Here is a 17140-nt window from a genome sequence, read left to right on the forward strand (position 1 = left end):
GATTGACGTTTTCCTTGAAAAGTAAACTGTTGCTTCAGTGGCAAATAACAGCATATCTTTAGACTGATTGATCCTCTGAGAGTACCTACAGTACAATTAGGTTGACACCAAATAATAGATGTCTCAAAGCTTCTGTCATGCATCAGTAAAGCAAAGCGTCCGCTTGCTTTCTGTGAATGTGCTGTCACTCCTTAGCAATTTGGTGATTGGAGTGAAGAAAAGTCAATAACAGCCTGCTGGTCTGATAAATGTATCCATCGCTGAACAACCATGTCAACATGTCAATCTTCTGTTTGAAAGTGAAAGGCTGATTGTTTAATTGACTGGTGCATTCATGGCCAGTGTGTGTACCCAACCTCCAGTTTGGTTCCTTTGAACATGACTCTGAACTGCTTCATCTTCAAGTAAGATGATCAATCACAAAGTCACATTTAGTGCATCTTTATAGAAGTAATGTTTTTTTAATGCATTTGCATAAATTTTATGGCGCAATTTCATGCCTGTTTTTGCTCCACTGTAAGGCTATTTTATGACATTAATTTACATAAGGGACTAGGAAAGAATGTGGAGAGAAGATGAAATTTATTAGACACCTATATTACAGCAGATGGATTTTACTACTACACACTGTTATATGGATGTGGACATATTCCGTGGTAAGGCAGATAGAGTTGCTCTATTGTACAATAACTGTCAACTGAGTGAGTATGAATGTTTTACTGAGCCAATGTAACAATGGCTATTGATTGTATTAATGCTGAAGTTGGCAAAACTACAGCATAAAGTCAACGGTGTCGAAGACTGCTGCATCTGTGTTGTAAAACATAATAGAGCCGTTCATGGTGTAAATGGGTGGAGTTGAGCTCTTGAGCCAAGTACACTCTTTACCAACTAGTGATAGTGCTTTTTGCACAGCCTTGTGTTCTCTTACAAGGAGCTAAATGGCAAAATTCAAAACAGCTGTTTGGTTTTTGCTTCTTCATTTTCATAGACCTCGACTTCTATACCTTTCTGTTTTTTTCCAGTCTATCTGTATCTTTGTTGCAACCTGCTGATGAGACACTAAAACTCTTTTCACACTGTGCTCGCTCAATACCAAAAGTCGTGCGGCAACGCTCATATTTGGAAGTTAAAAATTTGGAGGAAAAACTGTACTGATGTAGCAACCTACCAGGAAGTAAAAACTGAGATTTTACCGCTGGTTAGACCACACCTCCATAAGATATATCTTTCATTGTTGCAAAAGAAGTCCCTGATTTTGCTCATTTCAAGGAGGATGAAAACACGAGCAGCAGAGGAATAATATAATAATAATAATAATAATAATAATACTTAAATAAGTCTCCCAAAATAACACTAAATCACTCCTCCAGCTCCTCTGCAATTGGAGGAGCTTGTCTGATGTCACTCACGCCGCCTCTGCCATTGAAGAGAAGATTTTCCAATTCAAGACGTCTTGCCGTCGTGGAAGAAGTCCTTTTACCGCATCTCATCATTCCGTGGTCCCTGGCCTTCACCACATACACAATGAATGACTTGAGTGCTAAGTGCAGTGTGAAAAAGGCTTAATTTGCCTTTTTGTTTTGGAAAATAATTGTATTTTGAGACTTCTGCAGTCCTTGCCTTTCTGCTTGCCTGCACTTGGATCATTCAGCTTTTTGCTGTACTCCACCTTGAAACCCTTCAACTTGTGACAGAAATATCAGTTCTGCTTCATGTTTAAAGCCTCACAATGGCGAGATGTTGTTGATCAATAGAATAGGTAGGCGATGTCTTGCTCTAATGCTGACAAAATGTGAACAGCATAATGAAAAGGGCTGCATACCAATTCTAACTGTACTAGGAAATGTGTTGGTCCAATCATATATCAAACGCGTCATTTAGGTGCTTGTTATAGAACTTAAAGTTGCACAAAAAGTACTGCAACATTGAGCAGTTGGATATGTGTACTCAAAAGTTTTGAGAAGGTCTTAAGTTCTGCTGGAATGCGTATAGCACATTTTAGATTCATCCTGAAATGTTACCCAAAAGCCCGTTGTATGTAATTTTTTGTGAGTAGTGTATTTGCATCGACAGCTTGGCTCAACAATTATCTAACTTTTAGAGAGTAGTTGCATTGAAATGATTGTGTTTCAGACAGAGCAGATGGTATTTAAGAGGAAGGAGATAGACGATACTGTAATATGCCGTTTCATAAAAAGCATTATTTTACTTCTGCAAAAAGAATGAAACGTTTAAACCCATCACGACTAACTGTGATTTGCGTAATGATATATTAGGGTATCAACTCTGTCGAGAATAATCTCTTTTGTCAGTTTTGAATTTAGGACATTTTAGGACAGGATGGAAGTTTCATAGAATTACTCTTGTTGTATTTCCTTTCATTTGTGTGTTGAAATGCAGAAAATGAAAGTGTTGCCAACTATGACAAAAAATTCCTTGTCATCAACTGTTTATTTTTGATTGTGTTATATTTAATTGTTAGCCTCATTTCATCTACCTGCAACTCAGCCCCGTGAGATGTAGATTATTTCAAATGAGTCCAACTTTTTGTAAACGAGATGTAATCCAATATTTCGAAAGCCTATGGGATCATGATTATAGTAAAATCCTGTAAGTGAAAGTGATGATATGAAAAAAGATAGAAAAAGAAAAAAAAGTCATGTTCATAAAGTACAAATTTAACAACAAACGCTCTTTGTAGACTAATAATGAATGCAAATGAAGAATACACTATACACTGAAAATATCGATATAAAAGTATATTTTTGGAGCATCATTGCTTTCAATATGGACATTATCAGCATTTGTTTGCTATGCCTCCAAAAGGGTTCAAAGTAAATTTCGCACTTACTTCTTCCATTTTTTTCCTGCAATTTAAATGACACAAAATTGACTCTTATGTTATGCAGTATGCAAAAGAATAGCCTTAATGACTTACGTGTTTGGTTATTCCCAATAATATAAGAAGTTACAATGAAAAGCACAGTCTGTCAAAAATGTTATAAATGAACAAAGTATGTACAATTTATATACAGTAATGTACGTGTGTCGTGGGAGAACTAAGCCCAAGCTTTAATGCTTCTTGTAAAGTGAATGATTCATTGATTATGTCCTTCTCAACCTCCTATCCAATTTGTGAGGAAACAAGCTCGAGCCTATATAACTGTTCATCTTTTTCATCACGCTATCATCCATCAGGTCGCAGTAAAAAGAAGGAACAATGCCTGAATGAGGCGCTGTACCCTCTGGAAGAGAAAGAGACTTGTCCCTGTGAGGAGCTCTTGTCCCAACCTTTTGGGAACTGGTCTGATTGCATCCTCCCTGAACATTCCACTGCGGGGTCGCTGCACAGTTGGATGAGCCACCAGGAAGTGAAGGAATGTGGTCAAGGTCTACGCTCCAGAGCTGTGGCCTGCATTGATCAACAAGGACGTCTGGTTGAGCCTACGCTGTGCACGGACGCCGGTAAGGATTGACGGACGACAGTCCTTGGATACAAGACTGCATACAAAATATAGTTTGTGTAAGAGTAAGAGTCAGTTGTAAAAAACCCAGGGAAAGTGTCTCCGCGCTGGCACGGTTGTGCAGAAAAACACTCATTAGCCTGATAATTACTTCTTGGTCACAGCGAGCAAGTGTGGCAGAGCGCAGGCCAATGTGGGAAATTATTCATGTGACCCGTAATGAAGCTGTCACCCAAGTGCGAGTCCGACCTCTGTCTCCTGTCTGCCAATGTTCCATTCACAGGCTACATGGTGGAGGTGTGCCACATCCCGTGCCCCCTAGACTGCAAGCTCAGTGACTGGTCGGCGTGGTCGGCCTGCAGTTCGTCATGTGGCGGCGGGCTGAAGGTCAGATCCAAGTGGCTGAGGGAGAAGGCGTTTAACGGGGGCCGTCCATGCCCCAAACTGGATCTGAAGAACCAGGTACGATCAACACCACTGCAGACAATCTTGACTACGTTTACATGCAGTCAATGCCGGGTTAAAGTCAAAATTACGCTTTTTGAAACATTTGCGATAAACCGTTTACATGTAAATGGACAGAGTTACTCCCCTATACATATCCCAATCTAAACAGCGACGCACGGACAACATCATTATGCAAATAGGCGCCATTCATGCTTCTAACTTTCTACGGTAAAACATTACGATATACAGGTAGTCCCTCAGTCATCTTTATAGGCGTAGTAGCAAAACATACAATATCTCTTCAGCTTCGAAATCACTTGAATTTGACTCGGTGGTCACCATCTTGACTGCATACGCGCCAATCACATTCATGTGCACTTCACGGACAGTCGGAAAACATACTTTCCTGACGTCACAGATTTAAAATCTATTTGGGTGGGTGGACACCGGCGGGCTTGGGTGGGGGGTTCTCAGTCCTGTTACTACGTCTCCTCTAGCCTCACGATCCACAAAGTGACGATCAACTAAAATTACATGCGGTATATCTGGTCGCAAAACGTTTTATTTTATCTTTTCAAATATATTTTTAATAAAAAAAAACATTTTTAACTTCTTGGATGGTGGTCAATTTACTTATTGCCAGTATTTGTGTTTTGAAAGGGTTATGGACTGCATTTAAACGTAGTCGGTGTGGATGGTAGGCGTGAAGCACAAAAAAACCAGCAGTTAGTTTGTTCTTAACTGCTAGCATTGTTCCAACCATTGTGAGTCATCTTGTTCAATAGGCAGTTGAATAATGCATTTCAAATTTTATGGAGATGTGGAAAGAATAGTTAACCCTTCACCCATCCACAAGGTTCTGTATATCTTTTATTGAATGCAAATGAGGGCAATTTGCACTTACAGTCCACTCATGTTCACCACCATTACACATGTAATTTGCATGGCTCCACTGGAAGTCAAATTGCGCTAATGGCATATGCACTGCACATTTGCGGATAAGCCCTGTTCTCATATGCTGTAGGAAAATTGGTGCGATGTCGTAAAAAGCTTCTGGATGCTCTCTGAATGTTGACGGTGTCACATGAATGCAGCTTGTGGGACTTTCACTTCTACATCCTCAACTCTCCTTGACATAAAAACAGGATCATATTTGCCAATGACCGGGCCCATCTGTTCATTTAAAAAATCCAGTGCAGCCCTTGGGCACACAAGTTTGCCCACCTCTGTTCGGTGTTACTTGTGGTTTTGAACTGTACATGTCTTAGTAGGTCACGGTTTAAAGGGGAGATGTGTTTTATGAATGCTGCCATTATGCTTCAATGCTTTTGAAAGGACACTGTAGTTTGCTGAGGTCAGTATGGAGATGAGGCGCGACTCGCAAGAGGAGATTTGTGTACAGATGGTTAAGTACCCGCTAACAAGGTCTTTACGGCCCCGGTTGTAATGCCCTGAAATAACCCTGGCCACTTAAACTGGTGCCCGTTGTTGCCAAGGCCCTCACAGATTTATTCTAGGGTTACAGCTGGGTTTGCTGTTAATGTTACCAAATGGGTCCTCGTAAAGCTTAGTTACATCTGTCACAGTTGTGGCTAAAAAGCTAATGTATTGTAAGCACTAGTCTGGCTTAGTAAATTAATCCCTGTTGTACTTAGTTTTACGGAATATGTATGGAATCACGGTGAAAGTGAATCAAGTTCAAAATTCTGAACTAATATTTAGTTTTATAAGTAAAAAAAAAAAAAATCAGGAATGACAAAATTGATTGTTGATTTGGACTACAACTTGTAGTGTTCCAATTGCATTTGCATGTATGGAAAGTTGGAAATACCTTCTTTTTATTTATTTTTTATTTTACGAGTGCCATACTTGTGATATGTAAATCATAAATATCCTCCCCCCCCCCCCCCTCCCTCATCCGTATCAACTGAACTCTGGACCAAATATGGTCAAATTCACACCAGCAGATGTTTCCTCTCCATCAGGGCTAAAGGAGACTGGCTTGACAGAGATGAAATTTACACTACAGAGCATTTCATTTTATCATCCCATGCTTGACTGAGCAAAAGTGATGGGGAGAGACTCAATGTGTCACCTCCACATTTACTGTTCGGATGTGTTGGTGGGTAGAGCAGGTCAAGGGGGAAATCACAGAGTTTGTTGATTGAGTTTAGAATCGAAGTACCACTTTACAGTAAGAGTAGATCAAGAGTTAACACATTGACTATGTTAATAATTGGGAATTTGGGATATATATATATATATAAGTTGTAGCATAAGTTGGATCGCTGTAAGATTGGAATTAATGAATGAGTTTAATGTTTGCACTAAAGGAAAAAAAAGTTAAGAGCTACTGCTGTAAGGTCACTACATCTGTTCCCTTTCGAAACAGACATATAATTCTTAAAAAATAATAATAATTAAGCGTTATGTGCTTACAACGGTAAATATAAACCCTTCATAACGGTTCTCTGAAGTCTGAACATATAGAAGGAGCAGAAATATATATATATATATGGCTTCATTGTGCACTGTGTGTGTGTTAAGGGCGAGTGCGCTGAATAGAAATGGAAGCTTATGAAATGTGAGCAATTTTATGAGTACCTGTAGTGTGCGAGAGCCTGTCGTGCGCCCGTATGGAAATTAGTGTGCATAATGTGTGCTCTTAAAGCCTCCAGTCCATTGGCAATGAGCATTTACCAGCCCAAGAGAAAGTTTGTTCAGCTGCTCAACTTTTGGAATGATTTTTTTTTTTTTTTACATATTCATTGATCCTATACAATCTGATGGAAGGAAACAAGTTACACTTGGCAAATGTTTGTGTGTGGGTGTGTGTACAGTATGCATATATTTAGTCATACGAATACAAATGCCCAATATTGTCAGTTGGTTTGATTTGTGTACATGCATAGTGTTCCGCCTATGTCGCAGTTCATTCATCACACCATATCTACAGTATACTGCAGATTTTTAAGATGTATTTTTTTAGGAGTATTTACAGTATTTGCCTTTTATGACATTTCCTATATTATGTTAGCATTGAGCTAGCACACTATGTTTCTTATTTCACTGTGCCAGCAGGAGAGTGAGAAACTTGTGCCAAGTAATACTTTTACGTTTAAGTAGGAGGGGTAAGTCATGAAACAAGTCATTTAACCCTACTGTATAACGCCAAGCGTATCATATTACAGTAATTTCTGGACTATAAGCCGCTACTTTTTTCACTTGCATTCAACCCTGCGGCTAATACAAAGGTGTGCTTATTCTTAGGATCACAAGGTGGCGTCAGGCAGCGCAAAACATACCAGTAGGAGAGACAGAACGAGAGAGACAATTTGCACCCTCATTATGGAAAAGAAAGGAGCGGGAACCGTTATAAACCATTGTGGTAACATTAAAATACCTGCGGCTTAATGTCGGGTGCGGCTTATATGTGTAACAAACTCGAGTATTCCCCAATGTTATATAGTCAGGTGCGCCTTATAGTCCAAAAATTACTGTAAATATAAGACATTTCTTTGTTTTTTTGTTTGTTTGTTCAAAAGGACCAATACATACTCTATTTACAAAGAATCACAATTTTCTCTCATTTATTTCATGGTTCAGGCTTTATTAATATGGTCACTCACATGGACTTCCACCTATTGTGTGTGGGTCTGGATTATTTCTCACGCACTAAATTGGTATACACTTTTTATTTAGCATTTTTTCTGATGATACACATGCATAACACTGTGCTTCATAGTTGACGAACATACTTATTGTCATTAAAACATCTTAAGCGCCAGTCTGGTGGAGCTAATTATCATATTCATCTTACTGCATCACCTGCTGTTGTGGCGCAGTGTGCTGACGTAGTTTGTTATGGCATTTGCCTGGGGGTTGTCGAGCTTCTTTGTGCCCTGTTTTGTTGGAATCATCAACTGCTCGTATATTGTGAAATTCGCCTTGTAATCACATCTTACTGTTTTGCAGTATTAAATAAAAATAGGACATGACTTTTTGATCATTCTCTATTGAGGCTGATGACAGCTCCTACATCATAAATGAGGCAATCACAGCTGGGTTCAACTTGTCATTTGGTTTCTTTAACTGGCTGTTGTAAAGTAGATTTTCTTCATAGCGTATGTCAACCAATGGTGGTTTTTGTACCTGCAGCTCAATACATATGGGAAATTTTTCTTTGGCTTTGACTTGAGGCTCACATGTGAAATTTAATAAAACGCAAATATTGAACTGCGGAGTATGTAAACCTGTGTAGTCTGTTGTTGTCTGGGTGATAGATATTTTTGGCAAAGCATCACCTGTAATGAGGAGTGAGTGCACATCCAATGCAGTTTGACTAATTTATAATTCAGCTGGTTGTCTTCTTTCAACCTTTTAATGATCAGGCCATTTTGAGTCTTGTTTGTCCACGGTGACTTTGTGGTAGGTCTCTGTTTGGGTGTGAGGTAAAATGTCTTGATGTGTGGAGCTGAAGGAGCCAAAGCAGCAGGAAACTTTTGAGTCGTGAGAGAATGTTAAGTGGATGTCAAGATGAAAGCATTAAGAATTGTGTCTTTTTTTTAATTATTTCATCCTTTGAATTAATCAGACATATGCGATTATACAGACAGGCTTATTGTATACTCTTCTGAAGGTCATAAACATATTCCAGCCTGTCAGGTGCATAGATAAGTACCTTTCAGGAGTGCTTAGTGCTTACACATTGAATTGCTGAAATTACATGTATTTCTGAAAGAAACTAATTTTGCTCCATACGACAATTGGGGCATGGTTGCTATACTGTAGCTTTGCTTGTGTGAACTGGGTGACACAACTATCAAGGTGTCTGATTGGTTGTTATTCAGGAAACCATCTGCTCCAAATGCTGTGGCCAGTTTGAGAGTCATAGTGGGAAAGTGTTATCCGTCAGTGTAAAATTTACATAAAGTGAGTAGCGCTTAGTAGGGATGGGCAACTGGCGGCCCGTGGGCCACATGTGGCATTTTGCTTGAATTAAAAAATGTAATAAAATTTAAACAAACCCAAAAGAAGCTTCAAAAATGCTAACTGGGGAGACAAAACTGAAACTACCCAAAATATAAAACAAAAAATACAGAAAAAAAATTATCTGCGAAAATGCCAATTGCCGGGTGCTGAAACATAAGTATGCAGAGGTCGACTTTTTTTTTTCTTCAAATGCTTTGTTTTTTTAATAGTGGATATTTTATACGTGCATCGAGCAATGTATTATTTAAAAAATATATATATTAAGAGCAGATATATTTTTGCACGTATTTTGCCCATATTTAACGATCCTATGTAACCCCACTGCCCACCGTCCAGCATTTAAGTTGCCCATCCTTGGGTTAATCAAATTGAAAAGATGATTTTTTGTTAAAATCTAAAAATTGAATTTGCGCCACTGTTGTTTTCCCAGTTTCAAGTTTTATATTGTGCCGTTACAACACAAAATTAAACACATAATTACTGTATTGTAATTTTCAGAGAATGCAGAAACTGCATTGGAGTTCCAAAGCAAGAAATTAATTGGGGTTTTTTCCCAGCATGAGGCCACAACTACCTCCCATCAAATTTGCCATCATTTGTCCTACATTGGTACTTTACTCTCACATTGTTTGATCAGTATTCTAAACTGTGAAAAGAAGGAAGATTAAAGTACTTGGGTCTGCAGGTGTCTTCATAAATACACGTGGTGAATTTGCATTTAATCAGAGATTATTACTCAAACTACGAGCTAGATAGTGTAGCTGGTCTGATTGTTTGCTTCTCGTCGCAGGGATTAAATGCTTGTGGAACATAGTGCTAATGCATTTCAACTGTGTCCTGGTAATAAGTAACAAATTAGAAAATGGTTCATTTCACAGGGGAATATAGTATTTGATGGTTAAATAATGTAATTATTGAGTCACGTGATTGCACTGCAATATACCATGAAAATCAGAAGTCAGAAGATGTTTGACCAACAAGGCCTTTTTTTTTTTCTCTCTGTGGGTTTTGAATGTGACATCAAACTGTGAGCAAAGAAATGCATAAATGGTGGATCATCCAAACTGGGCACGGTCCAAAACCATACGTCCTTTGTGAGAGAGAATTCAGCAGCCCTCACAACGGCAGATCTCCACCGGAGCGAGCCTCCCAGACATGTGATGAAACCGTTGGTTTACATGAACGCAGAATTTCAGCTCAGAGAATCAGAAATGTCTCAATGAAGCTCAGTTGAGTACTTGTCAGTCTTTCTGCATTTTTGATATGACTGCTGTAAGTTGGTGTAACCAACTGGAGTTGGAATATGTGCACCCTCTGAGACCTTGCTTTTTGCTAAAGTGCTCTTCTTAAACTGTGTTGGCCACCCAAGAGTTGGCAAGTAGCTTACTGATGACAATATTGTGACATGAGTTTACCCATGGTAGTGACAGGGCATATGCCAGTTGTATACAAGTAAAAGCAAAACATTGTATTGAAGACCCTCAGTCTATTTCAACCTCATCTAAAATCATCTGTGTTGTTGGCAGCCAAATCTTGTGACTTATAACTGTAAACAGAAAGTCATTCCAAAGTAGGGCTACATTTTCCGAATCATTCATTAATCATGACTATATTTTGGATTTATCAAGAAAAAAAAAAAGCAATGTGAGTGAGAATGTTTTGCTGTAAAATGTAGCCGGTAGCCCAACTATAGGTAGTATTCATGGTTAAGGGAGCAACAACATGTACATTTTGCAGTGTATTGTATTCATTATCTGTATATCAAGTACCAGTATGTGACTATTAGTCACCACCACCATATACTTTCAACACTGTAAAATAAAAACATTATTTTATAATAATTATATACGGGTGCTACGGTAATGATAAACGGTGTTATATACAGTGCTGCTTTATACATCAACTTAAACTTTATTTTTATAGCCCTTTTGCATGCATAAAATGCAACTCAAGTCAATAAGATTACAATTGGATTCATAAATTAAAAGAGTAAAAGATCTCAAAAGGTGAGCTGTTGTGCGAAAGTCGACATCACTTGTGACTAAAGCCTTAGTTCCTTGATAACAGTGTAGTCTATTTTTAGGTGAAATCAGATGTTGACAGAGACTTGAAGGGCTGAGCACTTATCTTTAACAGCAAGTTTCCTTTGCTCTCAATGAAATGCCAAGCTACATTTACACAATGTTCCCTGCGGCCATGCTAGTCCTATTTGCCTGCAAACTGAAGCGCTTTGGAAGTTTGGACATTTTAGTCTTCATATTCAAATGTTGCTAGATCTTGCTGAATTTTGTCACATTATACATAATAATTAACCCTGGGTGGCGCTCTACCTTGGATGCCTGTGTGTTCCCTCCTGACCCATAATAGCGTCCTTCCCATTTCTCACGTTCTGTTCAAGGTGTGACACGGTTTTCATGTTCTGTCAAGGCTTTCTATTGATAAAACGTGGATGCCAGGAAGCCTCAGAGCAAGTTTGCTCCCATGAAATTAAAACAAGTCATGAAAGCAATAGCAATCATTGTATTGTTTTATTCTCTGAGGCTGATTCACGAGAACAGACTGAAGCACAAAGAGCTAAACACGGGCTGATACGCAGGTCAATCTCGGCGGGGTTCTGATTTTTAATTGTCTTAGAACTGCCCTATTTGGCCAATCCTGCTACAGTTTGGCAAGGTTGAGAACCCAATTGTTTGGGAAGCTGGAAGTCAAGGCAGAAGTGCTCTAAATAATAATAATTTCAAAAATGCAAAAGGAAAAAAAAAGACTGAGAGGAATCAAAAAACTAAATTAAGTTTCTACTGGCTTGAAGTGAACACTTTACATTTACCATTTACCAAACTATCATCAAATATGATTACTTTACTCAATAAGGGCTACATTATCAAAGCTGTCTATTTCATTAAAAACTCACTGACTGCCAGCCGTTTTCCAAGCAGAGGTTGCCTGCATTTGCAGCTGTTTGAGAGCCTATTGATTGACCCACAGAATATAAGAAGTGCTCTGTGACAATATAAGCAGCAAACCTTCCATAACAAAAAGTAGACACTCTTTTTTTCGCCAGAAAAAAAGACGGTTAAAAGTCATGTTGACCCAATTCTGTAGAAAAAGGTTCCTTTTAAAAAAAATAACTCATTTCATGGGTTACAGTTAAAAAAACATAAATACAATGTAAATGACATAATTCGGTGGCAGTAAATGGTCAGATTTCGTTTGACAATCAGAAACATCTACGGCAAGCAATGAGTTGTTAAATAGATAGAAACCTTTTTTTTTTTCTCAAAATGATTTACACAGTCCAGCCAGGACTGAACTTTTTATGATCCGGGCAGTCAAGTAATTTCTGTCCTCCGATGGGCATATAGATTATAAATTAAACTTGTAACGATGTATTCATATGCTAATATGCAAACATTTTTCGAGCCCCTCCATCAATATGAAATCTGTCTTGGCAAGATGGTTCAGCGGGTCTCCGTGTGGTCTCACAAATCCATCTTGTCAAGCTTCAATCAAAACCTTCTCAGTATGAGAAAGATGTGCCAGCTGTAGATTTAGTTGCATATTTTTCTGCCAAAAGCTGTAAAATCGCAAACAATAGTAGTACCTGAAGAGATAAACTTGAATTTTTTTATCAGTACTATTTCTTTAATTCATTCACTACCAGCCATTTTCGCTGAAGCAACCCCCTTCGCTCCCAACTGTTTTACTAGATTTTGACAGATTTTGCAAGGCCCACAGAATATTGTGTTCTATTGCTATAAAAACACGGAACCTACCAAAAGAAAGATTAGTGTCTCTTCTTTCATCAGGGGAAAAAAAGTAGATTTCTATCTGTTTCCATTTGGCCGCAATTAGAATTAGAATATAGCTAAGTTTCATCATTATTCACAAACTTGTTAAAACACTGGGGATAAGAGCTGACCCTGTTTGAGCTCTTATACTCCGCTGCCACCTGCTGGCCGTTTTTTGTAATAACTACCATTGTTTTAAGCGACCTCCAGGTCAGAGGCTGCATCAAAACCTTCTGAATGCTTTAGCATAAAAAAAAAAAAAACCATAAATACCTTTTTGGGACCATGGCAATATTTAAAATATATATATTTTTATATAGGTTTTTGGGAGCAAATACCATACCAAAGAATATCCCCAAGGGCTTTTCTTGATTGAAGCATGTTTTCAGTTTTCACTTGACAATAGACGTTAGCTGGAAGTTGAGCAAGGGTCTCTGTTGGGATCTCCACTAAGCAGTTAATCTTTTTTTGTGGAAGGGTTGGGGCTTTGGGCACAGAAGAAGACACAAAAGTAGTTGCGGTGTGATTGCACTCTTGGTGTTATTGTACGTGCTGCAATGTTATGACGGGATTGTTATTGTTCAACGTTGGTCAAGGTCTGAAACTGAAATTGTCTCATTTCTATTTTCTAGTGTACAATGCTCTTATTGTCATAAAACAATTATACATCTGAAAATAAATTTGCTTGTTCTGGTGTTATTCATCCCTTTGCCCACTGGATTTTTAATTTTTTTTTATCTTGGTCTCGTTTTTTATGTAAAAAAAAATTGGCATTTGAATTAGGGTTATGTAGACATTTTATTTCCATTAACACACACAACAGAGCAAAAAGCTCCAACAACACATCACTTACTATAACTGAACAGGGTTTTCCTGTTAGGATGTTTCAGATTTTCTGTCAATTTAATGCAGTTCAGCCTCAAGTGTCCTCTTGAGAAGTGACCCAAACCGCACTTTTGTTCTTGGGTGCACACAAGGGCGGCTCGGATGATAACGTTCACATTTGACCAAGTGAACCGCACAAACAAGCAAGCAAGCAAGTGCAGTTTATTGGGATCCGACATGACATATGCCACCTGTCACTACAAAGTGAACACTGATTATCCAACCGGAAATTTGCATTAGGATTTACTCACAGGCGATGCGAAACAATAAAATGTCACCACAACAGCACTCAGTTGTACATTATTTTTGCCCCTAAGGGAAGACGGTTTTGCTAATTGCATAGTTGAAGTAAGTAACATTTTGGAGTCAGAAGATTCAATGAGCAAAGTAAAGTTAAGTAGAATAGTAATCCCTCTTAGAGCATTATAGTATTCTGTATGTATACCTGACCTAGCCAATTACTGACTTCGCCCTTTGACCTCTAACGAGTGGGGTAACACTCACATTAGAACAGAGTTTGAAAAATGTCTCTTGTCCTTTGTGTGTCATGTCCTATATGGCATCACCCTGTGTCACATCACTCATCCCTCATGTCCAGTGTCTCCATTCTGTGGTTCATGTCCTGAGGTCTTTCATCTCCAGTCATGCCACCCCAGGATTTCTTGTGACGTCTGATAGTTTCCAACTCGCAGTCCATCACAAATGTGTATTCATGCATTAATTATTAAATATGAAAAAACGTAACTTTAATTGGAGTTCGGTTTGTTTGTTTGTTTTTGGTACGGGTTAACATGCAAAATAATATTTGCACTATTAGCTCATTGTCGTCAATTTTCATTTAGTTGAGGCATCCATCAACAGTTTCATTTTTAATGACCTTGTTTATATACAGTGCACACAGTCACTCGAAAAACATATGCTCATGCATTCTGGCTTGACCGTCTTCACATAAATTAATTTCTCCGAGTTTAGCCGAGTGCTCAGCCCATTGCCCAGCTGCTGCAACCAACTGCAGCAGCTTAAAAGTCATCTTCACACTTTATCCAAGATTGCTTGAATCGTAGTAAATGAGCGCTCAGTCATTCTTAACCCTCATTAAAAACTCAAGCATGATCCATCATATATTATGTATGGAAGTCATTGTAGTAATTTTTTTTAAATATTTACCACCTTAGTATGGTGCCTTTTTATCTAGTCTTTCCAGCCAGCTGCTGAAAGAAAAAAAAAACACACCAAACAAATATTGACTGGGAAAAAAGAGCTTTGTTTGACAGTTTGCAGGCTCGTTAGCTGCTTAGCGGCGCCACATTAAACATACCTGCATGTTTCACTTCACACCCGTTAGGTGCCGGCGTGCCATGGTCTTCAAAAGCCTTGCCAGATGAACACGTGGCATTTTCTCATTTCCTAGGCGGAATCATCACAATTGCTGTAGTTGAATGATTCCTTGGGAAACAATGAAGTGCCTTTTTTAGAGAAATGATCTTTCACTTTTCCTTTTAAAGGCAAGGGCATACAAAATGGCAATTGAAGGGCAATGCAATTGAAGTAACAAATAGTTGGAGATAAGATCACTTAGAGGGACAGTTCTTATTCTCGGTAGCTGTCTTTCCATTTACCATTCATGCTGGCGTAGAATAAATGCAATGTGTGAGGTGATTCCATCCATATTAAATGGAGTTTACGCTGAGGCAGTTTGCAACAGATATTTTCGATATGTTGCCTCTCTTATATGAGCAAGTCATAAATAAACGGCCCACATAATTACATAAATCATAAAAATGGCTCTCTGAATGATAAAATGCAAAACAAACCTGTGTCCTGCTTGTCCACACGTCCCCCCTCAGTTTCAAATGGGAATTTCAAATATGACATATAAATCGAGCTGCTAGTGTACTTTACCGGTCAAACGTTTTGGAACACCCTCATTTTTACCATTTAAAAAAAATCATGCAGTTCACATTACTACAGAGCTACTTCGAAACTAAAACTGAACCACGTAGGGAGCAAATGTTGATTTTTATTATTTATTTTTTTTGCCAGTGTTCGTTCGAAGTCGCAAATGGTCACAAAGACGTTCGCCAGACGTTCAGCAACAGCTTTTATGGTTGTGAAGTTTTTCTCTTCGCAAGGAAGTTTTGAACGTGTTCAAAATTTCATGGCGACAAGAAAAACTGTTTGCAACCATTAAAACTGTTGCTGAACGTACCTTGAACTAATCCCGGCACAAAACAAGGCTTCAACACTTGTGGCATTCTTTCTACAATGAAAATCAAATATTGTTCAATAAGTTCTTCCTATCTATGTTGCAGAAGTGTCCGTAAGTGATGTAACATGTCGGTTGCTTTGCTTTTACTCTTCTGTCTTGTAGTTCATCCCAAACCACCTCGATGGAGTTTAAGTCTGGAGAATGTGCCTTTTTGTATCGTTTTTAAATGCATACCATTTTTCAGGTACCTCTGGCAGTTCACTACTTTTCAAGCTATTCGTCGGATTTGAAATTCTTAACTTTCAATTAAAAAAATAATTAGGGTGCTAAAAAACTTTTGACCATTAGTAGTATTTTTTTTTTTTATGTGACATCAATTGAACTTGAGGCAAAATTCTACATCTCTGTAAACTAGTAAACTAATGCTCATATCATTGTTTTTCTCTTCCCTTCCCAACCTGTGGCTTGTCATGCACTGCTAATACGGACATCCACGCAGGCTCAGGTCAGTTCCATTCACTCTGTACTTAAACTTTGCTTTAGCTAATGAAGACAAAGTGCATGCAAGATCTGTCCAACTCGCACATGCTCCTGTGACCCCGCGCTGTCTTTTGAAAGAACAATAGTTTCGTCACAGAGGGCGGGCTGCTAGTCGGCTGGAATGGATTTATGTGGCGTCCGTTTGGGTAATACTCCGCCTGCTTTTCCACTGGAGGGAGTCAGTCTGACATTTCTAAAGAATTGCAGCGCTTTGATCGCTTGTGAATAGCCGGTAAAGCATTCCGGGGTGAGCTTCAAGTGACTTAAGTGCTTTATGTTATTCGTGTATTGCTTATCTGAAGAATGTACGTCATTTCAATAGCGTGTAAAAGAGAAAATGAACACAGACCGGACTCCATATGTTCCTCTTCCATCGACAGTGAAAAATCATTATAAATGTGTCATGCCAGATCTACTTGGGAACATATTCTATAGGATTCTGCTCCGTCTGTTATTGTGGTACTGCCCGTGCGGTTGACGTGATTTCACACTAAATAAATGGTAATGGTCAACAATACTCGCATTACTGAAAGTCATTCTTTTCTTGGTGACACCGTGGAACGATGTGCTGCCACAGAAGTGTTGGAGCAAGCATGTGAAGCCTATTTGCCAGTTTACACAGCATGGGCATCTGCAGGGACAGATGGGCGATGATGAGGGTGCATAATGGGCATCTGTGCAGCCTGGAGGGGGAAGCAATGCTCAACAGTCATCCCCTCTCTACTTTACACACACATACAAACACACACACACACCTACTACAGCTTGTCATATAGCCTTTGCCACAAATTGTTCTCTGGAGTCTACCTTCC

At 38.8% G+C, this 17140-nt stretch overlaps 1 protein-coding gene across 2 annotated transcripts in view; it reads left to right on the forward strand.

Moving 5' to 3' along the window:
• The window catches only part of thsd7ba (thrombospondin, type I, domain containing 7Ba), a 154007-nt gene that overhangs the window by 112178 nt on the left and 24689 nt on the right, over nucleotides 1-17140 (forward strand). For both annotated transcript variants that reach the window (XM_086091736.1, XM_086091735.1), the window contains 2 exons: nucleotides 3202-3468; nucleotides 3751-3929. In XM_086091736.1, the coding sequence (XP_085947862.1) occupies nucleotides 3202-3468; nucleotides 3751-3929 (446 nt within the window). The remainder of the gene's footprint in view (nucleotides 1-3201; nucleotides 3469-3750; nucleotides 3930-17140) is intronic.

This window comes from Leptonotus elevatus, chromosome 12, assembly GCF_054856555.1.
Source record: "Leptonotus elevatus isolate MCC_2025b chromosome 12, RoL_Lele_1.0, whole genome shotgun sequence".
Classification (NCBI taxonomy): Eukaryota; Metazoa; Chordata; class Actinopteri; order Syngnathiformes; family Syngnathidae; genus Leptonotus; species Leptonotus elevatus.